The sequence below is a fragment of the Bombina bombina genome, chromosome 5, assembly GCF_027579735.1.
Source record: "Bombina bombina isolate aBomBom1 chromosome 5, aBomBom1.pri, whole genome shotgun sequence".
NCBI classification, from domain to species: Eukaryota; Metazoa; Chordata; class Amphibia; order Anura; family Bombinatoridae; genus Bombina; species Bombina bombina.
In genome coordinates, this window is record NC_069503.1 from 1,053,357,256 (window position 1) to 1,053,377,801 (window position 20,546).

The following is a 20,546-nucleotide window of genomic DNA, read 5'->3' on the forward strand; positions in this document are numbered from 1 at the left end:
TTTTACCTAAAGTTGTGAATTCCAACGACATTAGTAGAGAAATTGTTGTCCCTTTGTTGTGTCCTAATCCTAAGAATTCTCTGGAGAGATCTTTACATTCTTTGGATGTGGTAAGAGCTTTGAAATATTATGTTGAAGCTACTAAAGATTTCAGAAAGACTTCTAGTCTATTTGTTATCTTTTCTGGTTCTAAGAAAGGTCAGAAGGCTTCTGCCATTTCTTTGGCATCTTGGTTAAAGCTTTTGATTCATCATGCTTATTTGGAGTCGGGTAAATCCCCGTCTCAGAGAATTACGGCTCTTTCTACTAGGTCAGTTCCTACTTCCTGGGCTTTTATGAATGAAGCTTCTGCTGATCAGATTTGAAAAGCAGCAACTTGGTCTTCTTTGCATACTTTTACTAAATTCTACCATTTTGATGTTTTTTCTTCTTCAGAAGCAGTTTTTGATCAAAAAGTACTTCAAGCAGCAGTTTCAGTTTGATACTTCTGCTTATAATTTCAGTTTTTTTCATTATAAGATTAAAACTTTTGATTTGGGTTGTGGATTAATTTTTCAGCGGAATTGGCTTTCTTTATTTTTATCCCTCCCTCTCTAGTGACTCTTGCGTGGAGTGCCACATCTTGGGTATTTGCTATCCCATACGTCACTAGCTCATGGACTCTTGCCAATTACATGAAAGAAAACATAATTTATGTAAGAATTTACCTTATAAATTAATTTGTTTCATATTGGCAAGAGTCCATGAGACCCACCCTTTTTATGGTGGTTATGATTTTTTTGTATAAAGCACAATTATTTCAATTCCTTGTTGATGCTTTCGCTCCTTTCTTATCACCCCACTTCTTGGCTATTCGTTAAACTGAATTGTGGGTGTGGTGGGGGGGTGTATTTATAGGCATTTTGAGGTTTGGGAAACTTTGCACCTCCTGGTAGGAATGTATATCCCATACTACGTCACTAGCTCATGGACTCTTGCCAATATGAAAGAAATTAATTTATCAGGTAAATTCTTACATAAATTTTTTTCTTTTACATTTTGCAAGATGTCTCAGTCTGATTCTGTCTGAGAAGCTACTGAAGGAGCCATGCTGCCTGAACACAGTTCTACCAAAGCTAAGTGTATCTGTTGTAAGCAAGCTGAGATATCTCTGGCTATATTATGTAACAGTTGTCATGATAAGCTTTTGCATGCCGATAATGTTTCTATTAGTACTAGTACAGCGTCTGTTGTTCCCTCAACATCCAATTTACATGATATCACAGTTGATATGAAAAATTATATTGCTGATGCAATACAGAAGCCTATGTCTGCTATTTCACCTACGAATAAATGTATAAGGTCTTTTAAAACTTCTCATAAAACTGATGAAATTTGTAATGACCAACAACATACTGAAACATTCCCCTCCTGAAGAAGATCTCTCTGGTTCAGAAGATCCTACTTCAGACATTGAAATTGATAAATCTTATCTTTTTAAGATTGAATATATTCGGTCTTTGTTGAAAGAAGTATTGGTTACTTTGGGTATTGAGGAGTCTGGTCCTCTTGATAAAAAAAAATCAGTAAACGTTTAAATTCTGTTTTTAAACCTCCTATGTTTACTCCTGAGGTTTTTTCTGTCCCAGATGGCTGATGTTGCGGCTGCATCAACTTTTTAGTTGGGTAGCTTAGCAAGACAGGAAGCAGATCCTGATTTGTCTAGCATTGTTTGTTTGCTTCAGCATGCTAATCATTCTAATCAATCATTATCTGTGATGCTATTTTTTATATCATCAAGATTGATGTTAAATCTATGTTTTTAGCTAAATCATGGAATGCTGACGTTATCTAAATCTAGATTACTTTCTCTATCTTTCCAGGGTCATAATTTATTTGGTTGCCAGTTGGATTCTATTATTTCCACTATCACTGGGGGAAGGGAGTTTTTTTGCCCCTAGATAAAAAATCTAAGGGTAAATCTAACGCTTCTAATTGTTTTCGTTCCTTTCATCAGAATAGAGAATAGAAAACCACTCCTTCCACTAAGGACTCTGGTTCCAATTGGAAGCCATCTTCAAGTTGGAATAAATCCAAGCCTTATAAGAAACCAAAGCCAGCCCCCAAGACTGCATGAAGGTGCGGCCCTCAATCCATTTCAACTGGTGGGGGGCAGATTTAAATTATTTCAAAACATTTGGGCAGATTCTATTCAGAATCAGTGGATTCAGAACATATTCTTTCAAGGGTATTGAATAGGTTTCAGAATAAGACCTTCTGGGAGAAGATTCTTTCTCTCTCACGTTCCAACAAATCCTGTGAAACCTCAGGCTTTTCTGAAGTGCGTTTCAGATTTGGAGCTTTCAGGGGTATTTATTTTATACCAGTTTCGCTTCAGGAACAGTGTCTGGGTTTTTATTCAAATCTATTCATTGTCCCAAAGAAAGAAAATTCATTCAGACCAGTTCTGGATTTGAAGTTTTTGAATAGTTTTGTAAGGGTACCAACTTTTAAGATGGTGACTATAAGGACTATTCTGCCTTTTGTTCACGCTTATCTTCACATTCCGATTCATGCAGATTTCTGAGATTCTCTTTTCTAGACTAGCATTACCAATTTGGCACTCTTCCATTTGGCCTAGCGACAGCTCCAAGAATCTTTTCAAAGGTTCTTGGTGCCCTTCTATCTGTAATCGGAGAGCAGGGTATTGCAGTGTTTCCTTATTTGGACGATATCTTGGTACTTGCTAAGTCTTTTCATTTAGCAGAATCTCATACAAATTAACTAGTGTTGTTTCTTCAAAGACATGGTTGTTGGATCAATTTACCAAAGAGTTTCTTGATTCCTCAGACAAGGGTCACCTTTTTAGGTTTCCAGATAGATTCAGTGTCCATGACTCTGTCTCTAACAGGAGATGAATGAAATTGGTTTCAGCCTGTCAAAACCTTCAGTTTCGATCATTCCCTTCAGTGGCTATGTGCATGGAAGTTTTAGGTCTCATGAAAATGAACAAAGGGGATCGCGTCTGATGCTGCAGTCATATGAGACCTCTGCAGCTTTGCATGCTGAATCAGTGGTGCAGGGATTATACTCTGATATCACAATTGATATTCCTAAATCCCAGCATTCTACTCTCTCTGACTTGGTGGTTAGACCATCATCGTATTGTTCAAGGGGCCTCTTTTTTGTTTGTTCTTCCTGGACTGTAGTCTCAACAGATGCAATTCTTTCAGTTTGGGGAGCTGTCTGGGGGTCTCTGACAGCACAAGGGGTTTGGAATCCTCTAGAGGCGAGGTTACCAATTAATATCTTAGAACTTCGTGCTATATTCAGGGCTCTTCCGACTTGACCTCTATTAAAGAGAGAACTTTTCATTCGCTTTCAGACAGACAATATCACAACTGTGGCATATGTCAATCATCAGGGAGGGACTCTTAGTCCTTTAGCAATGAAAGAAGTATTGCGGTTACTTTTTTGGGTGGAATCCGACTCTTGTCTAATTTCTGTGATTCATATCCCAGGTGTTGACAATTGGGAAGTGGATTATCTCAGCCGTCAGACTTTACATCCGGGGGAGTGGTCTCTCCATCCAGATGTGTTTATTTCATATTATTCAGATGTGTGGTCTTCCAGAAATAGATCTGATGGCTTCCCATCTAAACCAGAAACTTCCCAGATACCTTTCGAGGTCCAGGGATCCTCAGGCGGAGATGGTGGATGCATTAGCAGTTCCTTGGTCTTACCAACTTGCTTATATTTTTCCACCTCTAGTTTCTTCTTCCAAGGGTGATCTCCAAGATCATAATGGAACAATCGCATGTGTTTCTGATAGCACCAGCATGGCCTCAGAGGTTTTGGTATGCAGATCTTGTCCGGATGTTTAGTTGCCAACCTTTGCCACTTCCTTTAAGGCCAGACCTTCTGTCTCAAGGGCCGTTTTTTCCATCAGGATCTCAAATCGCTAAATTTGAAGGTATGGAAATTGAACGCTTAGTGCTTAGTCATAGAGGTTTCTCTGACTCAGTGATTAATATTATGTTACAGGCTCGTAAGTCTGTTTCAAGGAAAATGTATTATCGGTTTTGGAAAACCTATATTTTATGGTGGTCTTCTTTTAAATTCTCTTGGCATTCTTTTAGAATTCCTAGAATTTTACAGTTTCTTCAGGCCGGTTTGGATAAAGGTTTGTCTGCAAGTACTTTGAAGGGACAAATCTCTGCTCTTTCCATTTTATTTCATAGAAAGATTGCTAAGAACTTACCTGATAAATTCATTTATTTCATAATGGCAAGAGTCCATGAGGCCCACCCTGTTTTTGGTGGTTTATTTTTTTTGTATAAAAGCACAATATTGTTTTTCAGTTCCTCTTTTTTGTATGCTTTTTTACTTCTTTTTACAGCTCACTGCTTGGCTATACGTAAAACTAAGGTGTGAGTGAGGTGGTAGGTGTATTTATAGGCATTTTAAAGTTTGGGAAACTTTGCCCCCTCCTGGTAGGAATGTATCCCATACGTCACTAGCTCATGGACTCTTACCTGATAAATTAATTTCTTTAATAATGGCAAGTTCTTACATAAATTGTTTTTTATTTCTAGGATTTGAAGACCTCAAGAGGGCTTCTGGATGAAATGAAGAAAGCTGCCAGTAATAATGCTAAACAGGTGAGCACTACTTTTATTTGTTTTAAATACTGCCAAGTGAAACGTGTGTTTTAAATGAGTAATGTTCAATACTAGTTTTTTGCAGGATAACTATTTAGAACATTTTAACAGACTTGTTTTTTTTTTTTTTTTTTTTTTGGTTTTCAAAGCTTTATTGAAGGAGAAACAGAAAATACACAAAATACGTGCATCAAAAGTCATGAAATACAGAAATACTTGTACAGATGACTCCATGGAGTACATTGATTGCATAAAGATAAAGTAACAGTGAGTGGGCTAGGTATAACAAAGAGTCCATATAAAAGTCTGAAAGCCCGTTCATGTTCTTCTCGATGTACTATAGCAATATTATAACTATATAACAATTTTAATCAGAAAAGATATTGAACGTCGGTCATGGGGCAACTGGCAAGCCCATGCCCGAGAAGTAAGAAAGGGAAGAGAGAAATGTGGAAAAAGAAGGAGGGAGATAAGAGAAGGAAAAAAAAAAAAAAAAAAAATAACCCCAGGAGGTAGGGGGGGAAGGGGAGAGGGCTGGAGGGAAAGAAAGAGGGGGAGAGGGGTAATTGGGAAGGGGAAGAGAGGAGGGGTAAGGAGGTAAGGAAGTTATATCAAGCTCGTCTCTTAGAATGAGGGGGAGGTTCTATGTCAGACCATATTGTAGACAGCAGGTCTGTTGTGCCTTTTTTGTCCATAAGGGTTTAGGCCGTCTAATTGCGGTCCGGCCCACCTTGTTTCCACCTCTCCAGCATATATTCATATATTTCTATCCTGTCGTCTCTCATGAATCTAAATCTCTCTAGTAGGAGGTATCTGTCTACCTGGTCGGCCCAGTCACTCAATGTAGGCACGTTCGTACTCTTCCAATTTTTGGGGATAAGGGATTTCGCGCTGTTGAGCATCAGGAGGAAAAGGTATTTCGTGGCCTTGTCTTTAAATTTGGGAAGGTCATGATACAAAAGGAGGCCGGGCGCTCTAGGCAATGAGGTCCCGACCACTTTCTCCATGGCAGCCATCACTAAGTGCCAGTACGGTCTTATAACGTCACAACCCCACCAAATATGTAGAAGGGTACCTGATTCCCCGCATCCCCGCCAACATCTTCCATCTGTCTGTTTATAAATTTTTTGTAATCTGGTAGGGGTGAGATACCATCCTGACAAGTATTTGAAGTTAGACTCCAGTACTTTTGCTGAGACTGATGTCTTTACGTGCGCTCTGAATATTTTCCCCCAGTCTTTATCTGTCAGGGGTAGGTTAAGTTCTCTATTCCATTGTCGTGTATAAGTAGGCAGTGGGGTGTCAGTATGTGAAGAAAGCAAGCGGTAGGCAATGGAGATCATGTGTTTAGGTGTGTGCGGGAGTAGACACAGGGACTCGAAGGTGGTTGGGTTCCTAGTAATGTAGTGCGGTTTTTTATGTGTCGTCAGATAGTGTTGAAGTTGAGTGTGAAAGTACCAGGAAAGGGCAATGCCGGAGTTTTCCAGTTCAGCCCTAGTTCTAAGTTTTTGATCTGTGGTGAGCCGATGGAAAGAGACTTGTGACACCTGTGTTTTATCCGCCATTACTCTCTGCGAACAGGTGAAGGGTATATCTGGGTTGCTTAAGAAGGGTGTGAGAGGCGAAGGGCTTGTGGAGATGTGTGGGTGTTCTATTAGCAATCTATCCCAACATGTAAAAAACTCCCTGATGAAGGGGTAATTGGTGATAAGTTTCGGTCTGGACTTGGGTGAGATCCACCCCAGCAGACCAATGTTCTGCTTACCTAAGATTATTTTGCAAACCTGGACCCAAGTTTTATCCTGGAGATTATGACACCACTCCGCTTGGTGTTGCAATAGGATGGCGCTTTTGTATAAGGCCAGGTGAGGCACCCCCAGTCCTCCCCTTTCCTTTGACAAGTACAGGGTTTTTCGTGCAATTCTCGGTCTTCCCCCCCTCCATATAAATTCCTCCAATACATTTTGTAGTTTGTGTAAAAAGTGGGACGGTAAGGGGATTGGAAGGGTCTGGAGATAGTACAATATTCTGGGCAGAATATTCATTTTGATAATGCCTATTCTCCCAAGCCAGGAGATGGGTTTGTTTCTCCATGAGGAGAGGTCACCCGTAATCACGGTGAGCAAGTTTGTATAATTTGCCTCAAAGAGACCTTCTGCAGATGGGGTAAGGTTAATCCCTAGGTACTTTAGTTTGCGGGTCTGAATGCGTAAGGGGCATGAGGAGGATAGTTGGCTAAGTTCATCAGGGGGGAGGTTAATATTTAGGATTTCGGATTTAGTTTTGTTTAAATGGAAGTTTGAGTGTTTACCATATTCCTCAAATTCTCGTAATGCTTCGGGTAATGATCTGCAAGGGTCCGATAATGTTAGCAGGACATCGTCCGCGTACATGGACAGTTTGTGTTCTTGATCCCCAATTTTAATTCCCCCGATCTTGGCATTGGTTCTAATTCTTTGGGCCAAAACCTCCATCACCAGCACAAACAGCAGTGGCGAAAGAGGACACCCCTGCCTGGTGCCATTTGTTATGCTAAATGGGTCAGAGAGGATATTGTTGACCCTGACCTGTGCTGAGGGGGCTGTATAAAGTGAAAAAACTCTGTGAATAAAGGCTTGGCCAAACCCCATCTTCGACAGGACCGCCTTCAGAAACTTCCAGCTGATCCTGTCGAAGGCTTTCTCGGCGTCAGTTGAAACAAAGATCGCCGGAATCTCATTCTGTTGGGCATAATTTCCAAGTAAAGTGGCTTTGATGGTGTTGTCCCTTGCCTCGCGGCCCGGGACAAAACCCACTTGGTCAGGTGACACCAGGTTGGGTAGGAATTTATTTAACCTAGTTTAGAGGATTTTCGCGAATATCTTTACGTCTACGTTGAGGAGGGAGATGGGGCGGAAATTTTCTGATTTATTAGCTGGTTTGCCTGGCTTGGGGATAGTCGCTATGTGAGCTAAAAGCATGGAGGGGGGGAAGCCCTGAGAGGTGTCTATAGAATTGAATAAACGGGCCAAGTGGGGAGCGAGTACTATTTTGTAGGTTTTGTAATACTTGGCACTGAAGCCATCTGGGCCTGGGCTTTTGCCAGAAGGCAAGCCCTCAATGGTATGTAAGACTTCCTCAGGAGAAATGGGGGCATCCAAAACCCCTGCCTCTGTGTGTGACAAAGTGGGTAAAGTGACCGAGTTCAGATATAGACTCATATTGGGGGAAGATTGTACATTATCGTCCCCTAAAGAGAGGCCAGGAGAGCCCTCCAGGTTATAGAGACCTGAGTAATATGTCCTTAGAGTTTCAGCTATACCAGGACTGCTAGTATGGGTATTGTTTGACTTGTCCACTAGGGAATGAATGTGTGATTTCAGGGTCTTCCTCTTAATGGCTCGTGCCAGCAATTTCCCCGGTTTGTCGCCAAACTCATAGTATTTTTGTTGTGTCTTCAATGCCATTTTTTGGTGTTCTATTGTGTGGATGTCTTGAATGTCTTTTCTGGCTTGTGTCAGTGCAGTGAGGGTAGTATTGTCTTTTGGGTCTTTTTTGTGTTTGATTTCTAATTCTCTTATGTTAGATAGAAGGGATGAGTATCTGACGCTTGTCTGTTTCGCCAAAATGGCTTTTTGTTTGATCAGTTCCCCTCTAAGAACGCATTTGTGTGCTTCCCATATTGTATGTTTAGGGATTTCAGGTGTATCATTCAAAGTGAAATAGTCAGTCAAAGTGTTTTCAATCTTATTTCTAATTAGCTGATTATTAAGCATGAAATCGTCAAATTTCCAAATAAAGGGCCGGTCCGGTACTGAGGGCCATTTCAATCTGCAAAGAACCGGGGCATGGTCTGACCAGGTCATGGGCAGAATTTGAGTGTTTAACACTGATGCCAATGTAGACTGGTCAGTGAATATGTAATCTATTCTGGTATATACATCGTGGGGATGTGAAAAGAATGTATAGTCACGTCTTGTAGGGTGTAGGGTGCGCCATGTATCGTGAACTGCAAGTTCCTCCAGTCTGCTGTTGCACTGTTTAATAATACGCTGCGGAGCGGAGGCCACTCCTCTGGAAGTATCCAGTTGAGGGTCTAGTGGTAGGTTGAAGTCTCCTGCGAGGAGCAGAGCTCCTTTCAGTAGGTCCAGTATTTTGTTGGTAAGTGTTGTCATGAATTTGTGTTGGTTTTGGTTGGGGAAGTAGGCGTTAGCCAGAGTGACTGGGCGGCCGTGCAAGGTGCCTACCACTATTAAATAGCGGCCTTCTGGATCTTTCTCTATCTGCTGTACAATAAAAGGCGTCGAGTGGCGGATAAGTATCCCCACTCCATTTCTCTTAGTGGTGCCAGATGCGAAAAAGGTCTGGGGAAATTTGGAATGTAGCCAATTCGGCTCTCTACCTCTTTTGAAGTGCGTCTCCTGTAAGAATAATATATCGCAATTTAGCCTAGTCGCATCTCTTAGGAGATGGGACCTCTTCTCTGGTATGTTAATTCCCTTGACGTTTAGGGACATGATAGAAAGATTATGAGCTGTTTGGGAAACCATTTTGTGCTTTAAGTGTTTGTAGGTGACGAGGGTTCAATGAGCGAGGGAAATGTGAGGAAGTGGTGAGGGGAGAGGGGAAAAAAAAAAAAAAAAAAAAAAGGGGGGAGGGGGAAGGAGGGTAAGAGGAAAGAGGGGAGGAAGATGAAGAAGGAGGGTAGAAAAAAGAAGAGGGGTGAAGATGAGTGTGAAGTGAGAGGATGGGTTAGTGTAGGGACAGGTTTTAGTAGTAGCAGAGAAACAGGAAAAAGAAAGACTTGTACAATTCCTCCAACCTATTGGAGAAGAGGATAGAAGGTTGAAGTAAAATAGGTGTGGGGTCAGTATCTCCACACCCGGTCAATGAGTAGATGTAACATGTAATATAAAAATCAACTTAGAAAATCGAAAAAACAAGTGCAAATGTAAAAATAGGTACAACATTGTTTGTAAATGGAAGGCCTGAAAAACAATAACATTTACAGTAATAAATACAACATTCTTCCTTTACAGAACCCTACATGATAAAAATAAAACTAGTGAGCTGGTTCCCTTTAAGGGGGATTTTATTGCCCAGGCCAAAGTCTTGAGTGTGTAGGGCCTCCTAGGAAGGGTCAGGGGTAAGTCCCCCTTACGTTGGTCCCTTCACTATTAGAATAAATGCCCATAGGGGTAAAGGGTAAACTAGATATGGCCCCATCTTGAGCAAATGGGGGATGGGAATAAGACCTATCGGTTCATTTGCCTAGAGCAGTGAGCAATTTATCGTATATAAAGTGAACTATAGCGTTTTATGAACACCAAACATTAAGTCATGCAGGTCAAATTGCTCAAGAATTGCGGGTAATATGGGGTAGTATTTAACCTAGCCGATGTTATTGGGCATGTATGAGATGTCTTATTGTAGGGACAGGAAACTGGGAGGGCTGTGCCCTCGGGTATCTATGTCTAACTAGAATTAAACTAAGAACTACCGACCTAAATGAGTGGTTGTGTGGGACTTCACGGTGGGCCCCTGGTAGTCACAAAAACATGGTAGTCTCCGCACATAACATACTTCATTAGGCAACAAAACATATTAAATCCCAACTTAGATAACTGTAAGGGGAAAAAGAACAATTAGTAGTCAGACAATAACAGTTAAACCCGGCCTTATCAGGGTACAGCGTCTCCAGACGCATAGTCAATGCTATGGGAGAGTTATGGCATTCTGTGCCCCTGAGATAAATGAGTGTAACGTTAGGGTCTCATAAGGCTGGGTTTTTCAAGTGCACCTTGTGTGAGATGGGCCCTTAGAGCTTTGAGGTGGGAAGTCCTGGGGAAAAGTCCCGGAAGACTCCGGTTGCTGGATATCTATATCAAGTGTCTTGCAAAACTCAGGTAGGTCATTTGGGGACCTGTAAATGGCTTGCACGCCATTTTTGGAAGCCATCAAACATACCGGAAAGCCCCACTTGTATTGTATCCCATTAGCCTGGAGCTCAGAGGTGATAAATTTGAGATCCCTTCTTTTCTGTAAAGTGACTAGACTAAGGTCAGAAAAGATTTGTATAGGGATTCCTGCGTGAGTGAAATTTTTGGTGTTTCTTGCCTTTAGTGTGATTGATTCCTTGTCCTTGTAGCTAAGGAACTTAACAATTATGTCTCTAGGTGGGGCCTTGGGTGGGGGCCTAGGTCTGAGGGCCCTGTGAGCTCTCTCGATAGGTATGTTTGGCGATTCAGGTGTGCCTTTCAACGTGCGAAACAAGTCCTGCAGATAACCCTCTAAAGCTTTTGGGGAAACGGATTCAGGGGTCCCCCTAATCCTAATGTTGTTGCGACGCCCCCTGTTGTCTAAATCCTCAACTTTTGAAAGTAAAAACTGAATATGCTCCTCATGTTCATTAAGCAGTTGAGAGTTGGTAGTGACTGTTGTTTGAATGGTTTCATGTTTGGCCTCTAAGGCCTGTACTTGCTGGGTAACCTGGGTTATGTCCTTTTTTATGTCACCAAACAGAGACCTCATTTCTGAGAGCACTTTATTTATGTCCTCTTTAGAAGAGATGGTGTTGAGGTCATGTCTTGTGAGGTATACTTGCTGTTGTGAGGTCTCTGTGCTGGGTATTTCAACAGCCATGTGGGTGGGAGAGGGGGGTCTGGATTCTGAGGGTTCTAAGTTAGGTGGTGAGACTCTAAGAAAATTAGTGAGGCTTGAGGACCTGACTCCTTTTTCAGGTTTATTACTATTCTTCCTGCTGGCCATATTTCACAGCGAGCATCAGACCAGGCGACAACAGATGAGAGTGACAGGGAGAGCACAGTGAGACTCTGCAGCAGGCCTGTTAGGTGGTTAAGGCAGTTAAGTCTATATGGGCCCCACGTGGCTCTAGGTGATTTTAGCGGTCTGTGAGCGATGACTTAGGGCAGAGTGTGAGAAAAAAAAAAGTCTCTATTATGCTAGCTGTCTCTTTCGATGTAAGGCTTTGTCCCTGATTGAGAATTTGGCATGCAGGTTGGATTGTGTAAGAAAGCTCCGTGTTATATGCATATGGGGCGTAAGGTGTGGAGCTGTTTTGTAAGGAAGGTCTCTTACCGGCTTCTGAGGGTGTTCATGCGATCTCCGGTAGTGATCTCTTAGCCTCTGAGGTAACCGCCATGTATCGCCTTCCTCCGTGGTGCGGTGTTCCCGCCAGCAGGCACAGCCGTTAAAGGCAGAGTTCAGTAAAAAGCAGCTTGCTCTATTCCCCGCCGAGTCACTTTGCGAGTATTTGCGGTCACGATATCCTCCGAGTGTGATCAGAGGAGCGGGTTTGTCTCAGCGGTCAGCACGCCTCCACTATGTCGCGTCAGGGAGCCGCTGCAGGCCAGGCCTCAATTCGTCAGCTTCGGCACAAAGGTATAAAAAGTACAGCTCCGGAATGATTTCAGCCCTAAAGGAAGGTACAGGCTATTGTTGTAGGAAGATCAGTGAGGGAGATTATCAAAATTTAGGGTGTTGATACTAATTTATAGGTATTAACCGGGTGTGGAGCATCAGAGCCAATTTTTATGCTGCCATCACCCTGCGTGGCCAGGCTCCGCCCCCCTAACAGACTTGTTTTAAATAGTAGAAAATGTTTTTTCTGCTGCATTTATAGGAGTTTAAAGAATACATTTTTGAGTTCTTGATATAATTATATTTCAAGTATTTAGGGCTGCTACATCTGTCATGCAGTTTATTTATTTATTTTTTGAGTTTTAAATATCTTTTATTGATATAGCAAATACGGTACAAAATGTAAGAACATAAAAGAAGGAACTCTGTACATCGATGCAGGAATCAACGACATTAAAAAAAAAAAAAAAAAAAGGAAGAAGACAGTCTGAATAGGTTATTGCTCTTTACAATGTAATTCTAAATGAACGCCTCTTGCCTTAAAGAACTATATTGTCCGGGACTCCAGCATATGTAAAGTTTTTTGTTTTTTTTACGAAAGTTCCTTGATGTTTAGCGAGTCCACATTTTATAACTTTATAAACTTGGCAGGGCAGGCGTACTATAACTTGGGATCTATAGGTACATAAGTACACATATAACAGTACAACAATAAAATAAATGAAAAACTGGGTGAGTAATGTCTCAGAGGCTCTCTCTAACATAGATTTTCCTGTTAACATGGTTATATATTCTTTGTCCCAGTCTGACCTGCCAACAACACTGCCGGGAGCAGGGGTTGAGGGGGGTACAAAGGTGTAGGGGGGGGTGTACCCCGGGCGAGGGGTAGGGGGTTTGTAGAGTTTTTGATATAGGTTATTATATTATAAAGTCTGTTAGTCAGACTGTATGGTCTTGGAGGTGCTCCATCTCATGAGCATAAGTTCATGTGTTGTAATCTTTCCTACCCTACGGAAATGGTATCTCTCCAGAGCCAATAATGTATTTACCTGCTCTATCCACATACCCAGGGTAGGTATGTGTTGTGTTTTCCATCTCTGCGGTATTAGGATTTTTGCACTGCTTAACATTATATATAGTAGTGACATTTTAGCGTCGTCTTTGAGGTCTGGTAGGTCAAGCAGGAGTAGGGTACGTGGGTCTCGGGGAATTTGAGATGAAAGTGTTTTGTTCATGTGTGTAAAAACCGAATCCCAAAAGGAGTCTAGTCTGGGACAAGTCCACCAAATATGCAAGAGATCAGCTATCTCACCGCAGTGTCGCCAGCACATATTACTAGTGTGTTTAAATATTTTGTATAGCCTCAGAGGCGTAAGATACCACCGGGCCAGGAACTTAGTTCATTTCTTGGATTTTTGCAGAGACAGGTGCTCTTTTATGATGTGTGAACGCCCTCCCCCATTCTTTAGCGTCTATCTCAGCGCCTAAGTCACTGTGCCATTTGTAACAGTATGAAGGGAGGCCTCTGTGCTTAATAGAATCTTATATATGGTGGAAATTGTGTGACGTGGTATGAAGGGTAATGCACATAAAGATTCAAATCTTGTGAGGGGCCTAGTGAGCTCACGCTTTTGTTTGTGGGAACTAAGATAGTGTGACAGTTGCGTATATGAGTACCAGGAGGTAGGTAGCCACGGTTCTTTTTCAGCAAGTTCTTGTCGTGTGATAAGTTTTCCATTCTTGGTGATATTGTTCCATGTATGTGTTGGGATCGAGGGAGCGTATTGTGGTATGTATCGACAAGGGTGGAGAAAAGGGATTTCAGGGTTATTAGATAAGGAGGACAAAGGAGAAGGTTTGGATGAAATGTGTGTACTGGTTGCCACCAGTTTGTCCCACTGTGAAAATAATTCCACGAGGAGGGGATAGCGAGATATTATCTTGGGTCTGTCTGCAGGTTGAAGCCAGCTCAGACTGCTCACATTAGCCATTTTTAATATCTCTCTATCCAAATGAATCCACTGTTTGTGAATTGAGTTGTGACACCAATTTGTGAGTCTTTGTATGATTATTGTAAGTCTATATCTCTCCAAATCAGGTACGCCAAGGCCCCCACCTTCTCTGGTCATATATAGGGTCTTTCTGGGTATCCTAGGTCTAACAGAGCCCCATATAAACTGTTCTATATTTCTCTGTATTTGTGTTATGTAGCTTTTAGGTAGAGGGATAGGTAGGGCCTGTAACAAGTATAAAACCCTGGGTAGAATGTTCATCTTTATTACATGTATTCTCCCTATCCAGGAAAGTGGTTTCTTTTTCCAACAGGACAAATCCCTAATAATGTCTGCTTGTAGTGGTTTATAATTTGCCAGGAACGAAGTTTGTGTATCTGCTGTCAAATATATACCCAAATAATTAAGTCGTTTGTCCTGAACGCGTAGGGGGCATGATGCTTTTAGTGTTTCCGTTGTGTGAGTTGGGACATTTATATGTAGTATTTCTGACTTACTCAAGTTAATATGGAAGTTAGAGTGCATGCCATACTCTTCAAACTCTTTCATGAGGGGGGGGTAGCGACTTTTCTAAATCTGTAACTGTCAGGAGGACGTCGTCCGCATACATTGCCAGTTTATATTCGGCATGCCCTGTACAGATACCCTTAATTAATGGATTTGATCGGATTTTGTGCACTAGCATTTCTATGGATAGCGCAAATAAGATGGGGGATAGAGGGCATCCTTGGCGAGTGCCATTTTTAATATGGAAGGGTTCTGATAGAATCGAGTTGACTTTGACCCTGGCTGTAGGTTCCGAATACAGAGAGAATACTTTACTAATGAACTTTTGACCAATGTTGAATCTGGACAGGGCAGACCTGAGAAAATCCCAGTCTACCCTGTCAAATGCCTTCTCGGCATCGGTGGAAATAAGAGATAATGGGATGTGATTGACTTGGGCGTATGTGATAAGTTGACTGATTTTCAAAGTGTTATCCCTTGCCTCCCTGTTGGGAATAAAGCCCACCTGATCCGGGGAGACAATTTGATTGAGCATTGGATTCAGTCTATTTGCTAGAATTTTGGCAAAAATTTTAACGTCTGTTAAGGAGGGATATGGGGTGAAAATTCTGAGGGACATTTGGGGGTTTTCCCGGTTTTGGTATTACGGCAATGTGTGCTTCTAACATGGACTTTGGAAAGCCACCTGTTTCCTCGAGGGCATTAAATGTTTTATGTAGTTTGGGGGCAAGAATCTGGGAGAATTTTTTGTAATACTTCGTGCTAAACCCGTCGGGGCCCGGGCTTTTTCCAGCAGGTAAGTTTTTAATGGCTGTCTTAATTTCTGCAATATCAATTGGGGAATCTAATGCATGAGATTGATCTTCCGTAAGAGTAGGGGTTTGGACGTCTTCTAAATAGTGGTTCAGCTTGTTTCTCTTAATCCCGGTTAAATGTGGGTGGGGGAGGGGACCTGCTAAGTCATATAATGATGCATAGTATTTATGGAAGATATCTGCTATGGCTATGCTATCCCCTTTCTCCAGACCGTCTTTGTTTTTAACCACATACATATGTGATTTTAACTGTCTCCTGCGAATTTGTCTGGCCAATATTTTACCTGACTTATTTCCTTGCTCGTAGTATTTTTGTTGAAGAGTAAATGCTTGTTTCTGGTACTCATATTGCATGAGGTCGTTAAGTTCTGTCCTAGCTGTTTTTAATTCTTCTAGTAATGTGTCGTTTTTGGGAGATTGTTTGTGTCAATTCTAGTGTTCATATTTTACCCAAAAGTTGTTCAACTTTAAGCCTGTGTTGTTTGGTTAAGTTGGCCTTATGCTTAATGAACTCGCCTCTTAGGACGCATTTATGCGCCTCCCAGATATTGGCGTGGGAAGTTTCAGTATCATCATTATGGTGAAAATGTTCTATCAGTGCTTTTTCTATTTCTTGGCCGACAATCGGATTATCTAGGAGGTAATCTTCCAATCTCCACTGGAAGGGTGCAATTGGCTTTTCAGGCCAGTTGACAGTGCATGAGACAGCAGCGTGGTCAGACCATGTGATTGAGTGTATACGGGTGTTTTTGACTAAAGAAAGTGTAAGTGCGTCAGTTAGGATATAATCAATACGAGAGTAAGATTTATGTGGGTGAGAGTAGAAGGTGAAGTCTTGTGTAGTGGGGTGAAAGGTGCGCCAGACATCGTGGAGAGCTAGGTTGTGAATTTGAGTATTGATTATTTTAATGTCTTTTTTCGGTATGTGTGAGCAGCTTCCGTGTGTGTCTAAATTTGGATCTAATGGGGTATTCAAATCACCTCCTATTATTAGCATTCCTTTTTTGTTGTCAAGTATCTTACCAGACATGTATCTCATAAAGGTTTTTTGCGCCCGGTTAGGGAAGTACGCGTTAACTAGTGTGATAGGCCTGTTGTAAAGCAGTCCCGTCAGCTATCTCACCGCAGTGTCGCCAGCACATATTACTAGGATGTCCTTTCTAATGAGGATGCCTACTCCATTTTTTTTAGTTGGGCCAGAGGCGAAAAAAGCTGTAGGGTATTTGTGATGGAGCCAACAAGGTTCTCTACCTTTTTTAAAATGTGAATGTGCTTTTTTGTTTGTGTAGTTCTGTGAGTACGATATTTCTTTTTTGTGGTGTATTAAAGCCTTTGACATTTATGGTGGTGAAGGTGATGGATTGTGATCCTCCTGTATCCATCATTGTGTTTATCAGAGTATGTAGTATGAGGATGAGACCAGCGAGTGTCCCGCAACTGTATAGCTTATGTTTCGCTGTCATATCTAGCCTGTTAGTAATGAATGGGGGAAGGAAGGGGAGGGTACAGAAGGTAAGTAAGGAGAGAGAGCACCGTCCACGCTCCAAACAGGTGTCGGTGGTATACTAGTACAGTATAATATTTGCGTCAATAAACAAACAGAATGCTGGGAGCAGAAAGTCTCCCTGCACCCTAACTGAGATAACAATTATCTAATCTCAGCTGGGACAAGCCTTCAGATCAGTAACAATAAAATATTAATGTTAACAATAAATTGCGGGGAATGAGACCTATTGTTTGTTGCCTGTTGGTCAGTCATATGATGTGTTGTGGTTTTTTGGTATGATATTATATTGCTATTTAACGATCTTAGTTTGTCAACGCCTCAGGGGGGGACACACGTGTGTTGAGGGAGAGTTACTGCAGTCATTGGATGGGGGGCGTCGGTAAAGTTTCTACAGATAGTCCCATGTTGTCTCTTGGGCATTATGTGTGAAGTCTTAGTGTAGTGTTGTGAAACTCTCAGTATTGTTAACGCAAGATGGCCTATATTAGCTCCTGATATCATCACATGTCAAAAAGATTAAGCTTCAGTGTTACGCATCCTATATCCTGAGTATTTTTCAATACTGATAGCTCTATGTCTTGTAGTATTGTCCTAGATCTGAATGTTGGTTGTATCAGTATCGTGAGGGGATGTCGTTTGTCTGGTGTCTGAGTAGGTAGGGCTGTAGGTGTTCAGTGTGGGTGTAAATTTGTGTCTTCGTCCGAGTAGTATAGTAAACTAATTCAACAAAATTCAAACAGAACATTCAAAACCGTGAACAGTAATAACAATTTAGACTAACACATTATATTATATTATACTCATCTGCATTACGACATATCTTCAACATCTCTCAGAACTGATCTTTCAATGCTATGTGATCATTTCCCAGCGGCCCCATAGGGGACCCCTAGAAAGTAGGATCACCCTCAACATCAAATAGAATATTACAGCTATGAGAGGGGAACCCCTAAGGGAACCGTGATCGGGGTGCGCTAAGAAAAAATGTTAATAAGTGATATTGGTCTAAGAACAAACCATAAAGTTCATGTGGGATGATGGATCATTGTTTGTATGCCTGAAGAAAAGACCGGTGTAGGTCTAGAAACGCGTAGCAGTTTTTATGGATTAAAACTCATTTATTTTATACACGGAAGTTGTCCTTTGTTCTCTTTCGATCCTTCCTGGTAAAGGTGTCAAAGTGTTCGATCTACCGCAGTGTCTCTTTCCTGAGAAAGGTTTCAAAGTGTCCGATCCACCACAGTGTCTGACTCATCAGCTGCATAGACGCACACCAATCAAGTAAACGCTGAGTACCATCTGTGTACAGCCTGCCTGAGGCCACCCAGTGTGCTAACCACTGAAAGTGTTAGCCTGCCTGCCAGCACCGGTTACAATACGGTGCATTGATCTCTGGTAAGCGACGATAATAACTACTCATTTGGATTTTGAGTCAACAATATCACGCTATGTGGCGCCCTCTTTTTTATTTCTAAGAATATTACAGCTGTTCGAACTGCCAGGGAGTTCTCAATGGATAAGATAGTCCTAAAGATATGTAGAGTGTCATTGTCCCCATAAAGAGTCTGATCCTGATGGGCCTTCTGACCAGGATTTGGTGCCTGTTCTCATGGCCGGGACCCGCCCTTTCTCAAGGACAGGAGTCGGAGACACGAGCTGGCAATCCTTTTGGGGAGGTTGAGATTGGAGTGCCTCTTCATTGCTTGTGTTTCTATTCTGCGAGATACCCAAGACCTTGTAGAAATTTGGGAGGTCTTGTTCTGTTCTGTAGGCCACAGTTTGTCCATTGAGAGTTGCTATAATACTGAGAGGGAACCCCCAGCAATATGGAATGTTATGGGTTCTGAGCGTTTGTGTCTGAGGTCTCTTCGCTTCTGCAGCAATGCAGGCGACAGATCTGAAAAAACTTGCAGTGATATGCCAGCATGTGTCAATGGGGCTTTAGTTCTGGCCCCTCTGGCAATGTCTTCTCTGTCCACGAAGCATAGGAAACGGATTATTAAATCCCTTGGAGGGGCCTTAGCAGTAGGTTTGGGACGTAGCGATCTGTGGGCTCTTTCCAGTGAGATGTCTGGGGAGGACGGGGTGCTCTTTTTCACCCTAAATAGTGCTTGGAGATATCCGTTAAGAGCCACTGGGGACACTGACTCAGGGATGCCCCTGATACGCAGATTGTTCCTTCTGTTGCGATTGTCTAGGTCCTCTATTTTATCCATGAGGAAATTAATGGCGTCATTTTGCTGTGTAATATTTTGGGAGTTTTTACCAACTTCAGTATGTACTGTGGCTTGTGTCTGTTCTGTTGTGTCTAATCTGGTAGTAAGCTGTACCACATCTCTCTTGAGCTCTCCAAAGAGACCCTGAACGTCAGAATTTCTTTAACATCCTCTTTAGAGGAGAGTAGCTTTAGGTCTTCCCTGGTGATAGTAGTGGCCTCTGCATGTTCCATGGCTTGTGGTAAATCCCTATGAGGGATCTCTGGCTGCGAGTTCTGGTCTATAAGATCTGCAGTTGAATGTGGCTGGGGTTTCATATAATGGCTCATGAGCAAAGAGGAGGCCTGCTTATCTGGTTTTGGGGCTCGTTTACAGGGCATGCCCGTGGGGTTAGCACTTTGGTTAGTGCCGTTAGTTAAATGCAAGCGGTATTTATTTATATGCTCACTGAGGAGCTACTAGTGAGTCTCTTAGATCAGGGCAGTTTGTATGACGTTTCAAGTGTTTAGGGCCTTAAAAGAAGTTTGAAAATAACCTTAGGTTAAGCACTGGCTGGTGTTGCGGTAATTATAAGACACCGGAAGTCTATTAAGAACCCATGCGGCTTGTATGTGGAGGTTAATGACACCTTTTGGTCTTACCTCTTTGAGTTGTTTATCCCTTCTCTCCCCGATTTAAAGTGTGCTGTTCCCAGCAGATGTCTTCAGCTTGTGGCGCAGCATTAATATGAGCCGGTGCGTGTGTGTAAAGATCCGTGCTCAGTATCCAATACAGTGGTAACTTCTGTGCTGCTCGTTCTCTTACACTGTCGCAGCGACCAAGCAGCCTGCAGTGGCTTCAGCCTTGTTATCTCCGGTCGAGGCGCTCTATGTGTGAGGCGTGCCTCATCCCCCGGACATGTGCATCTGTGATGGCGCAGCTCCACGGACTCCCAAGGTTAAGCGAGGTTGATCGAATTATGCAGCCCCTTTTTTTGGCTTAAAATGTCACCTCTCTTTATGATGTTAAGTCCCCCCCTCAAGTTCAGGCAGTTGACGATTATGTATCTATCATAACTTGTCTTGGCAACTTTTAGGTCTGCAGAGCCGTCTTAGTGTTCAGCCATTAGCCTGGGCTGCTTGACTCCGCCCCGTCATGCAGTTTATTATTAAAAGGTTTCACTATCCAGCTATTATTGTATTTTGGATAGCATAGACTTGTTAACAGAGTATTTAGATTTTTAAAATGACACATTATAAATGTTTGTTTCTTTTACAAAGATATGACGAGTCCGCGGATTTCATCCTTACTTGTGGGATATTAACCTCCTGCTAACAGGAAGTGGCAAAGAGCACCACAGCAGAGCTGTATATATAGCCCCTCCCTTCCCCTCCACCCCCAGTCATTCTCTTTGCCTGTGTTATACTAGGAAGACATTGTAAAGTGAGGTGTTAGTTTTAGTTTCTTCAATCAAGAAGTTTTTTATTTTAAATGGTACCGGTGCATACTAT

At 42.1% G+C, this 20,546-nt stretch overlaps 1 protein-coding gene across 2 annotated transcripts in view; it reads left to right on the forward strand.

The window, feature by feature from the left end:
• The window catches only part of MTBP (MDM2 binding protein), a 201,350-nt gene that overhangs the window by 171,262 nt on the left and 9,542 nt on the right, over nucleotides 1-20,546 (forward strand). For both annotated transcript variants that reach the window (XM_053715325.1, XM_053715326.1), the window contains exon 21: nucleotides 4,575-4,640. In XM_053715325.1, coding sequence (XP_053571300.1) covers nucleotides 4,575-4,640 — 66 coding nt within the window. The remainder of the gene's footprint in view (nucleotides 1-4,574; nucleotides 4,641-20,546) is intronic.